Source organism: Pipistrellus hanaki, assembly GCF_964339955.1.
Source record: "Pipistrellus hanaki genome assembly, chromosome: 21".
NCBI classification, from domain to species: Eukaryota; Metazoa; Chordata; class Mammalia; order Chiroptera; family Vespertilionidae; genus Pipistrellus; species Pipistrellus hanaki.
The window spans coordinates 3168646-3188574 of NC_140523.1; the positions used below are offsets into that span (position 1 = coordinate 3168646).

The 19929-nt window shown below is 47.1% G+C and overlaps 1 protein-coding gene across 2 annotated transcripts in view; it reads left to right on the forward strand.

Moving 5' to 3' along the window:
- Nucleotides 1-19929, forward strand: part of MCTP2 (multiple C2 and transmembrane domain containing 2) — a 108425-nt gene that overhangs the window by 77402 nt on the left and 11094 nt on the right. For both annotated transcript variants that reach the window (XM_084869096.1, XM_084869097.1), the window contains 3 exons: nucleotides 10269-10391; nucleotides 11684-11725; nucleotides 18265-18374. In XM_084869096.1, coding sequence (XP_084725222.1) covers nucleotides 10269-10391; nucleotides 11684-11725; nucleotides 18265-18374 — 275 coding nt within the window. The remainder of the gene's footprint in view (nucleotides 1-10268; nucleotides 10392-11683; nucleotides 11726-18264; nucleotides 18375-19929) is intronic.

Sequence of the window (19929 nt, forward strand, 5' to 3'; positions counted from 1 at the left end):
AACCTGGCGGGCCGGATCAGACTCCTCTGCGGCCGCATGTGGCCCGCGGGCCGTAGTTTGAAGACCCCTGCCCTAGATGGTTTGGCTTGGTGGATAGAGTGCTGGCCTATTCCGGGTTCAATTCCGGGCAGGGCACATGCCCTGGATGTGGGCTTGATCTCCAGTAGGGAGCGTGTAGGAGGCAGTCGATCAGTGATTCTCTCTCATCACTGATCTCTCTCTCTCTCTCTCTCTCTCTCTCTCTCTCTCTCTCTCTCTCTCTCTCTCTCTTCCTCTCTGAAATCAACTAAAAAATATTAAAAAAAATAAAAATATCTTAAAAGCAAGAGCAGGAATAACACAACTGACCCTTCCAAGACACATACATGCACACACACACAGACACACACACACACACACTCACATACAGAGGGCATTTGGGAAACAAAACAGTTCTCTGTGGAATATCATGTGAGTATAGTTTAGGAACAATTTTAATATGAAATCTTAAGGATTGCTTATCTACGATCCCTTTTGTGGCCAAAGAACAGGAATGACAAAGACATTGAAAATTTGTGCTGGTCTGGTTTTTTTTTTTGTGTGTGTTTTTTTAAGCCTTAGATATTGGTGTGTTAGCTGTGTCTAAAAAATGTACTTTTTCTTCAAGTCCTTTCACCAGTTTTTTCGCAACTCGATGTACCTGCCTTTGATTAAATGTCAGCGGCTCTTTCTCCGTCCGCCGGAAGTTACAGGCACATGTGGAAGGCAGACCTCACTGTCTGTTCGGGAGGTGTTTGGCAGTTGTAGCTCAAAGGCTAACAGTATTTCTCTGGAGCTGAAAAAAGTTACAATAATCACTTTTCCTGGAGGAGGAGATTTTTTTTATTATTATTTCAGAGCAGAAAGGAGAGGGAGAAGGAGAGGGAGAGAGTGAGAGAAACATCAATGATGAGAATCATCATTTGGCTGCACACCTCCCACTGAGGATGAAGCCCACAACCTGGGCATGTGCCCTGACCAGGAATGGAACCATGACCTCCTGGTTCATAGGTCAAGGATCAGCCACTGAATTATGCCAGCTGGGAAGACACATTTATATATATTTTAAAATACATTTTTATTTATTTCAGAGAGGAAGGGGGAGAGAGAAAGAGAGAGAGAGAGAGAGAGAGAGAGAGAGAGAGAGAGAGAAGCATCAATGATGAGAGAGAATCTGCCTCCTGCACACCTCCTACTGGGGATCAATCCCACAACCCCAGCACATGCCCTTGACCAGAACCGAACCCGGGACCCTTCAATCCACAGGCCAACACTCTATCCACTGAGCCAAACCGGCTAGGGCAAAATGTTTTTAAATGCATACCTACATATGCTTATATGCAAAAAGACATAAACACATAAAATGCTTCAAATATTTGACAGCTTGTTATTTGATTTATTTAGCAGTTCAGATGATTTTTCCAAACTTTCCTTTCCACAAAGGACCACATTATATACTTTTCAAAATATGTTAAAGGTTTTTCTCAGCACTTTTTATACGAACAATCCATTATTGCAAATGGTGGTTATAATTTTTACAACATAATTGCACCTTCCATTGACAACTTCTCAGGCATTCACTAATTATGCCATTTAATAAAATTACAGTAATTGCATTAAAACACTATCTGTTGAAAAATGCAAAAGGAGAGAGTCTTACCTATTTTAGCATATTTTCATGTTTATATTTTCAGCTCTATAATTGAATTTTACTTCCAGGCAGAATCACAGCTCTGCCGAGGAAAATCAGTTGGCATTTTGGGAGCGTCTCCATTCTGACTAGCAAGCGTTAGATCTCTTATATATTTTTTTAAATTTAAATATATATTTTTATTATTGATTTGTCACAGAGAGGAAGGGAGAGGGACAGAGAGTTAGAAACATGGATGCGAAAGAAACATCGATCAGCTGCCTCCTGCACACCCTCCACTGGGGATGTGCCCGCAACCAAGCTACATGCCCTTGACCGGAATCGAACTTGGGACCCTTCAGTCCACAGGCTGATGCTCTATCTACTGAGCCAAACCCCAGTCCTATATGGGAGCCCTATAGGGCCAGAGATGTGTTTTCTGTTGGGGTGAACACACGCTGTCTGCTTTCTGTGCGTGGTCTGGGGAGGAACCATGGCCTCTGGCAGATCCCAGTGAATTCCTCCAGCCTGGTTCTGCTGGGCAGAGAATCCCTACTATTGATGTGACCTTGATCCTGACGTTGAGGTCTTAAATGAAGAGAGAATCCTGGGAAGTCGTTCATTCCATGACCCAGCCAATGCTTGACCACCTCCCTCCGGCTCTGCCCTCTCCCTCCCTCCCTTTCCATAACCATTGTGGTCCAGTGTCTCATACGCTGTGAGATGCTGAGGTACCCAGTTGACATTTTCATGCAAGCACTCATCAGTCTTACCCCCTCTCGTCCTCTCTCCCTAGCACCCTGTTCCCTCCTCCTTCGCTACGCCCCTACTTTCTCTCCTCCACTTTGTAGTCAAATCGAGTGCGGAAGAAATGCAAGAAGGCGGTGGGCACAGATTGGACCCCTTGCTTTTTTATTTCTGTTGATTTCAGAGAGGAAGGGATAGAGCATCGGCCTGCAGACTGAAGGGTCCCAGGTTCGATTCCGGTCAAGGGCATGTACCTCGGTTGTGGGCACATCCCCAGTAGGAGGTGTGCAGGAGGCGGCTAGTGGATGTTTCTCTCTCATTGATGTTTCTGACTCTGTCCCTCTCTCTCCCTCTCTGTGAAAATCAATAGAATATATTTTAAAAAAAATAAAGAACAACAGTATACTCAGTATGAATTTACTGATAACAGCCTTTTTTTTTTCTTCTCCTGCTCTAGTATAAGCCAGGTACATGCAATGATCAACTTTTCCCTAAGCTATTCCAGAGCCAAAGCTGTGCTCCTTGGAAACCACTGATGGACAGCCTCCCATTTTTCCTAAGGAAATTTCTAGATAGCCTAATTCCCTCCTCGGCAGTCAACTTTGCAAAAGGGTCAATGTGAGGTGTGGTTTCGCTGTTAAAAAGTTAGCTGCCAGTAGCTTCCGTCAAGTAACTACACTTCTTCCAGTGAGTTTTCACTTTGTATTTTATTGGTGATCTTTAAACTTTTACTAGTGCACATGTTTTCAAAAGAAAAATAAATGATTTCCTGGAAACTTAGTGCGTGTACACACACACACACACACACACACACACACACACACGAGAAGGAAGAAGGGAAAAGAAGGAAAGAGAAAAGAAAAAAGAGAAAAGAATATAGCAAATAGCCTGCCTAAGGCTCAAGTTCACTTTAAAGATAGCCCTGCAGGTGGCGATAGAAACTCATAAATGAAGGAAATCCCCACGTTGAATACCTGCGCACTGCTGCTTGGGGGTTGGAAGTTCAGCAATTTATTTTTAATTTGATGCAGTCATCTGCATGCAGAAATCATTAGCGAAAAATGAAATTCTCATGTTGTGCAGTGTCTTCTGTTTTTACAATAATTTTCTCAGTGGTTCTGTGCTGTGTTCATCTCCAGCTGAGTGGGTACAGCTTTCCTATGGCAGATTACCGTTTTTAAAAAATATATATATTTGGCTTCGGAGAAGAAGGTAGAGGGGCAGAGAGAGAGAGAGAGAGAGAGAGAGAGAGAGAGAGAGAGAGAGAAACATCAATGATGGGAGAGAATCATGGATTGGCTGCCTCCTGCACACCCCATACTAGGGATCGAGTCTGCAACCCAGGCATGTGCTATGACCAGGAACTGAACTGTGACCTCCTGGTTTATAGGTTGACGCTCAACCACTGAGCCACACTGGCCAGGCACAAATTACTATTTTAAGCCTGTTTCCCCCACCCCTTTTATTTTTACTCAGCCGATAGCCAGCCATGCCATTGATGAGGTTTATGAAATTGTTTGCTATTCAGTATTAAGTTGGGTAGGCATAATGCTCTGTGTGTGTGTGTGTGTGTGTGTGTGTGTATGTGTGTATATGTGTGTGTGTACACAGACACATCTTCACATTAAAGTATCAAATCCAGTTGTTTCCGGAGGACATTTCATCCCACTTCTAATTGTCGAAGGTTAGTTGTAATCTGAGCAGGATCACCCATTTCTCGAAAGCTATTTTATCCAGAGTGAAACATGCAGGCTACACAATGTCTTTTTAAAACCCTAGACCAGGCATAGTGGCTGTGATAGCATTTTATTCAATTCTTTTTGTTATTTTATTTTGGACATTAGACATGGTCAAAGCAACGCTGAAACATTCAGTAGATGTTTCTTTCTGCAAGTTAAGGTTCAAAAGTTCTTAAATTGCTTTTTCTGCATATATCTATTTTCACTTGCGGTTTTTTTTCTTAAGTTCGGGTCTGAAAATACTAAGGCTAGAGTGATTTGCTTAAACATAAAGCTAATTTTCAGCTCTCTTCTGGTAGTCTCATTTAAAAAAAAAACCCTTTTGCAGTGCACATTTGTGAGGGGAACTGCCTTGATTCTAAGAAAATATAATTATTTTGGTTTAAATGCTTTAGGTTTTAGATATTGAGTGTCATCCACAGACAACTCTGATGGCCTGGAGCAAATTATTTCAGTCTTGTCTCTCTTCTGAACATTTCACTAAGTCTTATGGGAAGTTAAAAACCAATGAGGCCCTAGCTGGTGTGGCTCAGTGGATAGAGCATCGGTGTGCGGAGTGAAGGGTCCCAGGTTCGATTCCGGTCAAGGGCATGTACCTTAGCTGTGGGCACATCCCCAGTGGGGCGTGTACAGGAGGCAGCTGATCGATGCTTCTCTCTCATCTATGTTTCTAACTCTCTATCCCTCTCCCTTTCTCTCTGTAAAAAAATCAACAAAAATATATTTTAAAAACCCCCAATAAAGTCTTATATACCATATTGTTAGATACAGGATTTGTTATTTTCTTAAATATATTTTTATTGATTTCAAAGAGGAAGGATGAGAGAGAGAGAGAGAGAGAGAGAGAGAGAGAGAGAGAGAGAAACGTCAATGATTGAATAATTGAATGGTTGCCCCCTGCACAACCCACACTGGGGATCCATCCCTCGACCTGGGCATATGCACTGACCAGGAATTGAACCATCACTTTCTGGCTCATAGGTTGACACTCAACCACTGAGCCACACCGGCCGGACCTGAATTTCTTATAATTAAAGAAGGAGGGAAAGAAACAATTGAAAAGAAACCTCCTAGCCTTCTCATATTCTGTTTCAATTGCCATTCTAATCACTCATGAGAGATGAGAGCAGAAAGCACGTCAGACCCTCAGAAAACCTATTCCACAGAATATTCAGTGTTTGCTCTGTTAGCAGTTGATCAGAATCTAATCCATTAAAAAAAAAAAATACATAGATCGTGATGGTAAGCAGTTCTGGAGAATGTTTATAACAAATGCTAAAGGCCGTGCTTCCATTGCGAGATTAGCTGCTGGGACAGGATGTGTGTGTCAGGAAGTGGCTTACTGCCTGTGCAGAGAGGCCTGCGGTGTGGCCCGCAGGATAAACGATGGTCCGAAAGCATGTGGTGCGAGGAGTTTATTCGATTCCCCCCTCGGCTCTCTTTTGCATATTCCAGCTTTATCACGCAGCGTGTTTATTTGTGTATCACACAGGGCATTCCCCTCAATCAGGGGTCCTCAAACTTTTTAAAGTGGGGGCCAGATCACGGTCCCTCAGAGAGCTGGAGGGCCGGACTATATGAACTACTAATTCCTACTGTAACACCTCGGCTGCGCTCACTGCCCAAAAAACCTGGCGGGCAGGATCAGACTCCCCTGGGGGCTGCATGTGGCCCGCGGGCCGTAGTTTGAAGACCCCTGGGGAGGTCTGAGCGAGTTAATGCACTCAGCAAAGACTACCCCTCCCTCTCTGATTGCCCCCGCACTGCCTTAAAGGATTTAAAAGCCGGGAAGGTGACGGCTCCTTGTCAGTGTTGGTCTTCTGCCTGCCATGGGAGTTTATCTGTCCGGCCGGGGAGACCGTTAGATCAGGACCGTTATATCAGAGGCGTCAGCGCGGAATGGATGGGGAGGCGGGCGGAGGCGTTATTTATGGCTCCATGGCGACGGGCTGTGTGCATTCCATCCCATGTTTACGTTGTGGGAACCAGGGCGTATCTGTGTTCGGAAGTGGAGGCTGCACACAGTCCGAGGCTTCCTGATGATTCTCTATCGGGCCTGTTTTCCTGGTCTTGTCTCCACGCCCTCACGCCCAAATGCAGCCTTTCGCATTTCCGTGATTTTGGTTAAAGACGTAGGGAAGAGTGAACTTCAAACGTTTCCTCGGCCCTGACCTGTATGGCTCAGTGGATAGAGCGTCGGCCTGCGGACTGAAAAGTCTCAGGTTCGATTCTAGTCAAGGGCTTGTATCTTGGTTGTGGGCACATCCCCAGTGGGGAGGTGTGCAGGAGGCAGCTGATGGATGTTTCTCTCTCATCGATGTTTCTAGCTCTCTATCCCTCTTCCTTCCTTTTTGTAAAAAATCAATTAAAATATATATATATATATATATATATATATATATATATATATATATATATATATAATTTTTTTTTTTTTTAAAGATGGTAGTCGGAATGATGGGTGTAGAAGGATTTTTTTAAAAAAAGACAAATCCTTGCTCGGCCGGTGTGGTTCAGTGGTTGAGCATCCATCTCTGAATCAGGAGGTCAGGGTTCGATTCCCGGTCAGGACACATGCCCGGGTTGCAGGCTCCATCCCCAATAGGGGGCGTGCAGGAGGCAGCCAAAAGATGGTTCTGTCTCATCACTGATATTTCTATCTCTCCCTCTCCCTCTCTGAAATCAATAAAAATATATTTTTAAAAATTTTTTTCCTTTGCCCCATGGGATTTTCACACTTTTCAGCTGGTGCCGCTGCATTTTACTCAAACTGTACAGAGCTGTCAGTGTATTCATTATACCAGTCTCCCGCAGCCCTGAGCAGATGACAATTGCTAGAGCGGGTGGGAAAGAGAGGGGGAGGGGCTGGTGGGGAGGAGGGACCCATCGGAACCCCCATCTCCAGAAGTAAATTTCTCTCTCTCGTGTCTCCTGTTCCGGCCCCTGCGTGTACCGTCCCCTCACTCTGTTTCCGCTTGCCTGACCCCTCCCACCGCCGGGCGCCGAGGTGCGGGCTGTCTCATCTGTATATAAAAATTAAAAATTCAAACAAAAATCTGGCCCACACGAAGCACAGGCCCTTTGGGCATATGGTTCATTATGCATATTCGTTTAATTACTAAAACACTCGGGATGGCTCCCCTGCCCTCGCTTTCAACTCGCAAAGTCAGATCTCTCCTCTCGCACAGAAAGACGGGGCCCAGCACTGCGCGCTGAAGGAGGGGTGGGGGGGAAAATAAAAGAGAGAGAGCTTTTGGAGAAATTTTTGGAACTCGCCAAAAGGATACAGGATCCTCAGGATGCGATGGATGGAGAGCAGCAGGAATGTCTCTCTCTTTTCCTCTCTCTTTTTGTCTCCTTTTCCCTCCCCATCCCAAATTTCTTTTTTTTTAATTAATTTTTTAAAAAACTTATTTTATTGATTTTTTTACAGAGAGGAAGAGAGAGGGATAGAGAGCTAGAAACATCGATGAGAGAGAATCATCCATCTGCTGCCTCCTGCACACCTCCTACTGGGGATGTGCCCGCAACCAAGGTACATGCCCTTGACCGGAATCGAACCTGGGACCTTTCAGTCTGCAGGCTGACTGACGCTCTATCCATTGAGCCACACCGGTGTCAGCAAGGAGTATATCAGGGGTCTTCAAACTACGGCCCGCGGGCCACATGCGGCCCGCAGAGGAGTCTGATCCGGCCCGCCAGGTTTTTTGGGCAGTGAGCGCAGCCGAGGTGTTACAGTAGGAATTACAGTAGTAGTTCATATAGTCCGGCCCTCCAGCTCTCTGAGGGACCGTGATCTGGCCCTCACTTTAAAAAGTTTGAGGACCCCTGGGTATAGGTTTTCCTGTGTGTTTCTTCTGACCCACCCACGTGTCTCAGGTTGAAGCCACGTGTCATTGGCCGGAGAGGGACTCGCCGTGAACGCGGGACGTTAATTGATTTCTCAGGGCTAACAGGTGGCGATCGCTTAGACTGGCCCCAGCCTGGTCGCCGCTCCAGATTCGGGGGCTGCACGTCGAATAGCTTTATTAAAAGAAACCATTCCCTGGCTCCGCGGTTACCTGAACATCTGCCTCCTGCTTTTTCAAGGGCCTTTGCCAAGATTCCCGCTCCGTGCTTGCGTGGATCGGATCCCAGGGAAAAGAGAGCGGAGGAAGACTGTCTGCTCTGCCTGTCATCAAACTCTCCTTTTTGGGGGTTTACAGTTTAGACACATATCATTGTTTCGGGGAGTTCCTTTTGGCGGTGGTTATTTTCACATGTGTTTCCATTGCCCATTTATCTTCATGGTGCAACAGATATTTTTGAACAGAACTGGCCAAAACTGGAATGGGGAGTTTCTGGGTTTGCATTTGAACTATCTATCTATATCTATCAATCTATCTATCTATCTATCTATCTATCTATCTATCTATATGTTTTTACAGAGAGAAAGGGAGAGGGATAGAGAGTTAGAAACATCAATCAATTGCCTCCTGCACACCTCCTACTGGGGATGTGCCCGCAGCTAAGGTCCATGCCCTTGACAGGAATCAAACCCGGGACCCTTCAGCTCACAGTCCAACGCTCTTCAGACTGCAGGCTGACGTTCTGTCCACTGAGCCAAACCAGCTAGAGTCAGAGAACACTTTTCTAGAACACTCTGTCCACCCCTTATTGATTTCAGAGAGGAAGGGAGAGAGGTATCAATAATGAGAGAGAATCATTGATCTGCTGCCTCCTGCACGCTCCCCACTGGGGATGGAGCCCGAGACCCAGGCATGTGCCCTTGGCCGGAATCGAACCCGGGACCCTTCATTCTGCAGGCCAGTGTTCTATCCACTGAGCCAAAATGGCTAGGACACCAGAGCATTTTTTTTTTTTTTTTGCGGTATTCATTCTGATTCAGTCTTTCTACAGACACGAAGGATTAAAGCCTAACGTGTTAAGTTAAAGCTTTTGTTTGTAATTGCAGCCCAAAGTCAGAGGATACAATAAAAATTTTTTTTATTGATTTCAGAGAAGAAAGGAGAGAGAGAGAGAAACATCAATGATGAGAGAGAATCATTGATCTGCCTTCTGCACACCTCTCTTACTGAGGATCGAGCCTGCAACCTGGGCATGTGCCCTTGACTGGAATTGAACCTGGGACCCTTCAGTCTGCAGGCTGACGCTCTGTCCACTGAGCCACACCAGCTAGGGCCCAGAGAACTCTTTTCTAGAACACTCTGTCCACTTAGCGGACAATCAGAGCCCCATTGTTCTCCGAACAGGGAGCGTGCCCACAGCTCTGCTTCGGAAATGAGTGAGACGCTTCCTGGAACATTTAATGGAATTTTTTTTTTCGTCTTGACCTCTTCAAGACACCCAGCTTTCTGGGGAATCACTGTGTGAGGGTTCTTTTCTCCCTTCCTTTAATCCGAGTAGAGAATTTGCTCATGGCTTTGGAAGATGTATTTGCCTAAATCAGACTTCCAACTGCTTTATTGCCAGTGTCTGCAAAACAAACAACAACAAAAAATAACACATAATGAAAAATTTATTGTCTGATTCTCAGCCAGAAATTATGACCATTTTAGGAGGGAAAGAGCCAATAGTTGATATATATATATATATATATATATATATATATATATATATATGCATATGCATATGCATATATATAGATAGATAGATAAATAGATATATAGATATATAGATAACTATATCTATCTATCTATATAGATATATATATTAACAAATGTATATTTGTTAATCTTCACTAAAATATATTTTTCCATTGATTTTTAGAGAGTAGAAGGGAGGAGGAGGAGGAGGAGGAGGAGGAGGAGGAGGAGGAGGAAAGAGAGAGAAACATCAATGTGAGAGAGACATACAAATTGGTTGCCTTCCGCACCTGCCCCAACCAGGACCAGGGATCGAGCCTGCAACCAAGGTCCATGCCCTTGACCGGAATTGAACCCGGGACCCTTCAGCCCGCAGGCCGGCGCTCTATCCACTGAGCCGCACCGGTTTCGGCTGTTTGTAACTGTTTCTATCAATAAAAAGCTGCTGCAGTGAGAGCCTGGATTTCATTTCTGAGGCCACGGAGCGGGCACTGGGGATCGTCCCCGATCCGTGTTCTCGGGCCGTGACCTGGTCTTGCCTTCACCCAGGTGTTCGTGGTCGCCGTGTGGAACTTCGAGCTGTACATGGTCCCCCTGGCGCTGCTGCTGCTCTTCGCCTACAACTTCCTCGAACCCGTGAAAGGAAAGGGGAGCGGCGCCCAGGACTGCCAGGTGAGCCAGGGCCCCAGAACGCTGCCCTGGAACATCAATCAATTGCCTCCTGCACACCTCCTAGCAGGGGTCTTCAAACTACGGCCCGCGGGCCACATGCGGCCCGCAGAGGAGTCTGATCCGGCCCGCCAGGTTTTTTGGGCAGTGAGCGCAGCCGAGGTGTTACAGTAGGAATTAGTAGTTCATATAGTCCGGCCCTCCAGCTCTCTGAGGGACCGTGATCTGGCCCCCACTTTAAAAAGTTTGAGGACCCCTGGTCCTAAGGTGTGGACAGGAGAAGCCCGGGGCACCGCGGAAGCATGGCCCAGGTCCATTTAGTTTGGTCCTGAAGGATCCACCTTGTGCATATGTCCATGTTCTAATAGAGATCTTTTTTTAAAAAAAAAAATAAATATATATATATATATATATATATATATATATATATATATATATTTTATTGATTTTTTTTTTTACAGAGAGGAAGAGAGAGGGATAGAGAGTTAGAAACATTGACGAGAGAGAAACATCAATCAGCTGCCTCCTGCACACCCCCCACTGGGGATGTGCCCGCAACCAAGGTGCATGCCCTTGACTGGAATCGAACCTGGGGCCTTTCAGTCCACAGGTTGATGCTCTATCCACTGAGCCAAACCGGTTTTATCGAGATCTTTTTTTAATATATATATATATATATATATATATATATATATATATATATATTTTTTTTTTTTTATTGATTTCCAAGAGGAAGGGAGAGGGAAAGAGAGATAGAAGCATCCATGAAGAGAAAGGGAGAGACAGAGGGAAATGTCGATGTGAAAGACACACATAGATGGGTTGCCTCTTGCACACCCGCCCTGACCAGGGTCCCTGGCCGGGGAGGAGCCAGCAACCGAGGTGTATGCCCTTGACCGGAATCGAACCCGGGACCCTTTGGTCTGCAGGCTGGTGCTCTATCCACTGAGCCACACTGGCTAGGACTGTAGACATTTTTCTTCTTCTTTTTTTTTTTTGATTGATTTCAGAGAGGAAGGGAGAGGGAGAGAGGGAGAGAAACATCAATGATGAGAGAATCATGGATCAGCTACTTCCTGCACCCCCCCTTATTGGGGATGGAGCCCGCAACTCGGGCATGTGCCCTAACTGGAATCGAACCTGGGACCTTTCAGTCCGCAGGCCGATGCTCTATCCACTGAGCCACACCGGCTCAGGCTGTAGACATTTTTTTTTTCTTTCCTGTGAATGAGTTTAGTTTGCCTTTGGTCATTTCCGCTGATATTTTATTAACATATTGTTGGGCTTCCTTTCAGGAGAGCACGGAAGTCGATGAGGAGGAGGACGAAGATGACAAGGTGAGTAGACAAGGGAGGGGGCATTCCTTTGTTTGGTTTGTTTTTTTGTTCATCCTTATCCGAGGATATTTTCCCATTGATTTTTAGGGAGAGTGGAAGGGAGGGGGAGAGACAGAGAGAAACATCGATGTGAGAGGGACCCAGCGATTGGTTGCCTCCTTCCTGCACGCACCCGGACCCGGGCCAGAGAACCTGTAACCGAGGTTACATGCCCTTGACCGGAATCAAACCTGGGACCCTTCAGTCCAAGGGCCGACACTCTTATCTACTGGGCCACACTGGCCAGGGCAGGACTTTTATGTTCTCAGCAGACAGCTTCTTTCCAGGTTGTGTCAAATGCTTTTATTTTTTTTTATACTATAGAGTAGCCATCATACTAATATTCTTACTATTTACAAAGGATATTCCTTTCTAAGACATATCTATTTACTTGTTTCTTTTCATCTATTTGTAAAAAATGGGGATGGGAAGGGGCAAAATGTAAGAAATAATTGAAATAGAACAAAAAGCCTTGCTGTAGGGGTGTGCAGGAGGGAGCCGATCCATGATTCTCTCAGCCAGCCAGCGTGGTTCAGTGGTGGAGCACCGACCTAGGAACCAGGAGGTCGCTGTTTGATTCCCGTCAGGGCACACGCCCGGGTTGCGGGCTCCATCCCCAGTAGGGGGCGTGCAGGAGACCGCCGATCCATGCTTCTCTCTCCTCATGGATGTTTCCGTCTCTCTCTCTCTCTCTCTTCCTCTTTGAAATCAATAAAAACATATTAAGAATAAATAAAATAGCGTAACGGTAGGCGGGCTGTCCTTGGCTGCAGGCGAAGGTGCGCTTCTCCGTGGCGCCTGGGAGGTGGGCGGAGGGAGGGTGGCCCGGGAAGTCACCCCCAAACAGAATGACATTGCTCCTCCTGCAGTCACCGCGGGGCGGCCACCCTCGTCAGAGCCTGTCACTTCCCCAGCTGCTGCTGGCAGTGAGCTCGGCTCTCCGTCTGCCTACATCTGTCCTCTCCCTTCTCCTGGGAGAGCTTCTCAGAGCCGCCGCTTCTGTTGTCATTACGCTTTCAGACAAACCTTCTGGAATAGAATGAAGAAAGAAGGAAAAAAAAAGAAAAAGCGAAATGCCAAATTCGAGGCTGCTAGCTTAATGGACTGCCAGTCCCCAGAACCTGTGGGTATGGGGGTACGCCTGGCATAGCCTTTAGGATGCTGGAGGGGGAAGGAGAGGGGGTGGGGGAAGTCTTTACAGTTAGGATCCCATATAAAACGCCCAGGGAATAATTTTTTTTTTTTATAATATATTTTATTGATTTTTTACAGAGAGGAACAGAGAGGAGTAGAGTTAGAAACATCAATGAGAGAGAAACATCGATCAGCTGCCTCTTGCACACCCCCCACCGGGGATGGGCCCACAACCAAGGTACATGCCCTTGACTGGAATTGAACCTGGGACCCTTCAGTCCACAGGCCGACGCTCTATCCACTGAGCCACAATGGTCTCAGCTAGAAATGGGTTTAAAAAAACCGGCTCCATGCACAAAGGGCCTTAAAATGAATCAAGAGAGGCAGGTGGCTTTGCCCATTTGTAGCGAGTTAAAGGGATTCCAGGGTCACCCTTATTGGTGGGGTGAAAATGATCATTCATAGCAAAGATAATGAAATCAAGTAGTAAAATATTTTTTTAAAGTAGATTGCCATTTTTTTTCAGAATAAAAAGGTCACACAGATGCAACTTTCTCCTTGATGGATTGATGTTGTGTGGCTTCCGGGGTACATCGCTTCTTGAACTTGAGAAGTAGGGATAGCCAGGCCGAAGTGCATGCTGGGAAAGCTCACCAAATGAAACAAGTCTTTTATTTTAATTTTTTTTATTAACATGTTTTTATTGATTTTTGGAGAGAGAATATGGGAGAAGGATAGAGAGATAGAAACATCCATGATGAGAGAGAATCATGGGTCGGCTCCCTCCTGCACGCCCCCTACTGGGGATCCTGGGCATGTACCCTTGAGCGGAAATCAAACCGTGACCTCTTGGTTCATAGGTCGACACTCAACCACTGAGCCGCACTGGCGGAGCTCTCTCTCTCTCTCTCTTGCTTCTTTAAGAGATTTGTAACTAGGGGGATTTTAACATGAAGACCTCCAGAGCTCACACCATTCGCACCCATACTGCAATAGATTATCTCTTCTCCATGTATGACAGACATGTGCTCACGGAGCCGCACACACAGGCCGCATCCCAGGGCTCGTTCACGCGGCCCTCCCGGCTCCTGTTGCGTGTCACACATGACAGACCCCACTTCTGGGAAGTGTAACACGCCCAGCGAGACAGGAACCGTTTACAGATTGTAAACACTCGGTCGTTTCCTCCCGGATCAGAAGAAGAAAGGGAATTCCTTTCTCTCCAGGCGATCCGTCTTGGAGGTGACACCCCCTAATTGCCAGCACCCCTTCCCACCACATACCACGGCGGACAACGGGGGAGATGAAAGCCCGCCGGCCCCCGGGGTGCGGCTCTCTGGGGAGACGGATGCTTCCCCAGGGCCCGCCTGTCTCCCCTGCACAGACCAGGCCGCGGCCTGGGCTCTGTCAGCCTTTGTCTGCCTCAGGGATTGTTGTCACATGACATCACCGTGTAGCCTCCTGCTCCCTCGTCACTGTCAGAAGGCCAGGGGGGTGCCTTACACTCCCAATTAGACTCCACAGTTTTGCTTTCGTTTCTTTTCTTTGTTAATCCTCACCCGAGGATATTTAAAAATATATATATATATATTTTATTGATTTTCTATAGAGGAGAAGAGAGAGAGATAGAGAGCTAAAAACACCGATGAGAGAGAAACATCGATCAGCTGCCTCCTGTATATCCTCTAATGGGGATGTGCCCCTCAACCAAGGTACATGCCCTTGACCGGAATCGAACCTGGGACCCTTTGGTCTACAGGCCGATGCTCTATCCACTGAGCCAAACTGGTTTCGGCCGGAGGATATTTTTTTCCATTGATTTTTAGGGAGAGCAGAAGAGGTAGGGAAAGACAGAGAGAAACATGGATTGAGAGAATCACATCCATGGGTTGCCTCCTGCATGAGCCCAGACCAGGGCCCGGGCCAGGGAGGAGCCTGCCACCGAGATAGCCACCCTTGATCAGAAACGAACCTGGGACCCTTGGTCTGCAGGCCCCGATGCTCTATCCACTGAGCAACACCGGTCAAGGGCACATGCCTGTGTTGTGGGCTCGATCCCCAGTAGGGGGCGTGCAGGAGGCAACCGATCCATGATTCTCTCTCATCATGGATGTTTCTATCTCTCTCTCTCTCCCTCTCCTTTCCTCTCTGAACTCAATAAAAATATATTTATAAAAAAAAAGAAAATAAAAAAGTCAAATAATATCTTGGAACGATGAACAATCGTTGAACATCTTCCCGCACATTTCAGAGCCGATGGGAGCGATATACAGGGCAGTGTTATAGAGGACCTGCTCAGGGATAACTTCCAGGGAATAAAATAAGTGGCCATTGTGATGTGACTGCTTTTAATTTGATTTAATATGAATTTTAGTGATGAAGTCATTTAATTGCTCGCGTCTCCACCGTAACATCTCAGCTCTGGGACTTTAATATTAAAATGGATCCCAGCCAAATCTTAATGATCGGTTTATGCATGTTCCGATGAGAAGGGATTGGCTTCCTTACTTCCTGCCGCCTTTTCCCCCCCGACACGCCAACTAGCTCACACTTTCCGTCCTTAAGAGCGTTTGGCCTCATTGCCTTGAGAAGGAATCCAGGAATGCTAATAATCTGACCTTTCGAGGCAGCATTCATCCTAGTTAACTACCAGGCTCAATAACCCTAGTGCTTGTGGGTTTGCTTAGAAATTTCTTCTCTAAGGATTATACTTGTATGTCACTCCCAAAGATTGTGAACTATGATATACCAGACTATAAATTAGATGGAATATCTATCCTTCTGTGAGCTAATGTGCACTGTCTATAAGAATACGGGCAGAGGCTCTGATTTTATAGAATGCTAGAGGTCCGGTGCACAAAATTCGTGCACTCTAGTGTGTGTGTGTGTGTGTGTGTGTGTGTGAGTGTGTCTATGTCTGTGTGCATCTCTGTGTGTGCCTGTGTCTCTGTGTGTGTCAGTGTGTGTGTGTCTGTGTGCGTCTGTGTGTCTGTTTGTGTGTGTATGTGTCTGTGTGTGAGTGTGTCTGTGTGTGTGCATCTCTCTGTGTGTGTATGTTTGTGTGTGTCTGTGTGTGTCAGTGTGTGTATGTCTGTGTGCGTTTCTGTGTGTGCCTGTGTCTCTGTGTATGTCAGTGTGTGTGTGTCTGTGTGTGTATGTGTCTGTCTGTGTGTGTGTCTGTGTGTGTGTGCATCTCTCTGTGTGTCTGTGTGTGTATGTGTCTGTGTGTGTGTGTCTGTGGGTGTGTGTGCATCTCTCTGTGTGTGTATGTTTGTGTGTGTCTGTGTGCGTCTCTCTGTGTGTGCGTGTGTGTGTGTGTGTGTGTGTGTGTGTGTCTGTGTGTCTGTGTGTGTCCATGCACACACAACACATCTCGTGGGCAGAAGCCCTGAAGGCAGTTCCCAGTGCGATAAGCCAGGCTTCCCGCAGGCCCGTTTGTAATCTTGTGCATCAGAAATACTGCTTCTTGTTCCTTGTTATGACAGATGTTGAGAGAGGTTGTTTTTTGTTTGTTTGTTTTTTCGTGTGTGTGTGTGTGTGTGTGTGTGTTCATGCTGGATGCCACTCACTCTATTTCTGATGTTGATGGTGTTTGCACGCCTTCAAACAGCAGGCTTTTCCTCGTCAGTGGGAGGAATCAGACCACACATATTCCCTTTTGCAGCCTCTCTTTGCTCTGGATGGCTGAAACCGCTGGGAAGGACATGAGGCTGAAATGTGGCCTGGATGGCTTTGGGACAAATTCCGCTCAGGGTCTCAGCATGTCACAAAGCTTTGTCCCGCTGCGGTCACCTCGCAGGACTGTGCCTCTGGTTTCGCTTAGGTAATTGAAGAGAAAGGTGAGCCAGCCGGTGTGGCTCAGTGGTTGAACGTCAACCGTGAACCAGGAGGTCACAGTTCCATTCCCCATCAGGGCACATGCCCAGGTTGTGGGTTCGATCCCCAGTAGGGGGTGTGCAGGAGGCAGCTGTCAATGTTTCTCTCTCATCGATGTTTCTGGCTTTCTGTCCCTCTCCTTTCCTCTCTGTAAAAAAATCAATAAAATATATATATTTTTTTAAAAAATCCACTCGTCCTCAAAATCTATTAAAAAATACATTGTCCGCTGCTGTGACCTGGCTTGCTTGTTGAGTGGCACCAGCGGCGATCACCGTTTCTATTCCTCATTTCCCCCGAATAATTGGAAGCCGCTCGTGTTCGGGAGAACGTCAGCGCGGGAGGCAGCGGGCCTGTCCCTCTGAATGAATCGCGGTGACGCCTCCCGGGGAACCGGGGAGCAGCCGCCGGTGGAACGTTGTGTCTGCTAAACGGTGTTACCGCCACATTCCCCGGATCCATCGGAAACGTGTAAATAAAGCCAGCGTGGAGCAGATAGCGCTGGTAGATAAGCTCATGCAGCGCTGGGCAACATGAGTAGACTTGTCCCACAAGCTCGTGGCTCTTGAAACTTGAATCCACCCCCGGACTGTGTTGACTAGACCAGAAGTTGCTTATGCGGCCTTCTGTTCCTTTGCATCCTTTTTTAATGTTTTTTTTTTAAATCTATTTTGTTGATTTCAGGGAAGCGGGGAGAGAGAAACATCCATGATGAGAGAGAATCACGGATCGGCTGCCTCCTGCACGCCCCCCTACTGGGGATGGATGGAGCACACGACCCCAGGCATGTGCCTTGACCGGGAATCAAACCTGGACCTCCTGGCTCATAGGTCGAGGCTCAACCACTGAGCCACGCCGGCCCGGCTCTTTGAATTCTTGAAGGGGATGGGCTTAGGTGTGTGAAGTGCCTAGGGTGTACCGAGTGCCCATGTGATGTTTACTTCTCCAAAGACTCTTTATGACCTCCCTTTTCTCCATAACGAATTTGCAACTCCGAAAGGGGTCAGGGTACTTGCCTGGATCACAGAGCGAGGGGACCACAAGACCAGCGTTAATCGATAACAATATACACTGAGTGGCCAGATTATGATGATCCCTGAATGCATCATAATCTGGCCACTCCGTGTACTTCTCATGAGCACCTCATTTATTTGATGTCAAAGATACTATATAAATCGCGCACCTGCTCCGTTTTCCCCCTTGCACTGGCTGATAGAAAGCTCAGGGCAAATAGGCTGTTGATATCCAGCAAAAGACTGGAATACTGTTGGTACCCATTGGAGATACAGATACACGGAGGGGCCAGATCATTGTGCGTTCAGAGATCATCGTAATCTGGCCACTCTCGGTGTATGTTGCGAGAAATGTGGCATGTCTTAGAGGTTCTCTGTGGATGATAACCATGCTGTTATATACACAGTACACTCCTTTCTAGACTGGAACAGTAACAAGAGCATAGCTGAGCCCCGTCTTGTTTCTGTGTTTCTTAGGAATCTGAGAAGAAGGGCATCATCCAGAGGATCTACATGGTTCAGGATATCGTTTCCACGGTTCAGAACATCTTGGAGGAGGTAGCTTCCTTTGGAGAAAGAATTAAAAAGTGAGTCCTACCTCTGTATCAGGACGTTTGAATGAGAGCTGCCATCCACAAGGGCGAGTGCGGGCGGGGAGTGTGAAGTCAGAAAATGCAGATCCCCAAAACGGAAGCCATGGTGTCAGGCAAGCCCTGTGAACTCTGGCTGGTTTGCTCTTTGGCCTTGTCAGTCTCACAGTTGGGCAATGCCTCAGAACTGGGGTGACCAGATGGCCCAGCCTAACTACCAATAGTGTCTCGCTCACTCTCAAAAAAGACTCTAGATTGGGTGATAAACTGCATTAAAAAAAAAAAAAAGATATCATATCTACACTAATAAAAGTAAGATGCAAATTGACCATACCTTCATAACGCCCACCAACCAATCAGGAGTGAGTATGCTAATTAACCCAACAAAGATGGTGGGTTAATTTGTATAGGCAGGCATGGAGCGAAGACTAAAGAGGCTTGGCTTCTCCGCCGTGGCTGGAGCAAAGGCCTGGGTGCCGGAGGAAAACCAGTGCCAGCAGCCAGGGGAAGAAAGGCCCATTCTTGCATGAATCTCCATGCATCGGGCCTCTAGTTCACAAATAAAAAGGGACCCAGATAGGTTTTAAAGGAGTTTTTTTTTTTTTTTGTCTGAACCACATGATGTTAGGGGAGAGATTGGACCAGCCCAGAAAGAGATGTACGAGAGAAACAGACAGAGGGAAATTCTGCCACTGCCGCAAATTGTCAGCTTCTCTGAGAATGGGAAGAGACAGGCAGGTGGGCATAGAACCCTTGATTGGGGGCTTCAGTAGGTACAAACCATTGCGCCAATGCTCAGAGCCCAAGTCTGTGCTAGGTACAGGGACGTGTAGGTGAGTCAGCATGGCTGTGCCATAGGCCATGGTCCTGGCATGCCTGGAGGTGAGGCAGATCATTCCGGGACTTGAGTGGCTTGCAAAAGTCAATGATGTGGGGGGGGGGGGGGAAATTGAGCCCTGGCTGGTGTGGTTCAGTGGATAGAGCGTCAGCCTACAGACTGAAGGGTCCCAGGTTCTATTGCAGTCAAGGACACATGCTCGGGTTGTGGTCTCCACCCCAGTTAAGGGGCATGCAGGAGGCAGCCGGTCCATGATTCTCTCTCATGATTGACGTTTCTGTCTCTTCCTCCCTCTCCCTTCCTCTCGGAAATCAATCAAAACGTATTTTAAAAAGAAAATGAGTGAGGACGAGAGGCTGTGGAGTGGGGCCCACCCGAGGAAGGAAGGCGATGACTTGGGTGACAGCGTCTCCCTGCCCGGACGTCCCTCACAGACAAACGTGGCTGTTGTGTGGCAGATAATGACCACGGAAATGTGTCTGACGGGAGGAGAGGGCAGAGCGGTTGAAACAGGCCCCCCCACTCTCCCCAGTGCTTCCGAGGGCTGGCTGCCCCAGCACAGCTGTGGTGGCCACGTGTGGGACATATTTTCAGCCATGAACAGGGCACTGTTTTCGCCCAGCTGCCACACAGGAAGGCTCGGCCCCCAATTCATTCCTTTGGCCATTCATGAGCTCAGTGACCTTCATGTCCCTGCTCGGCAAGCCAGGGGGC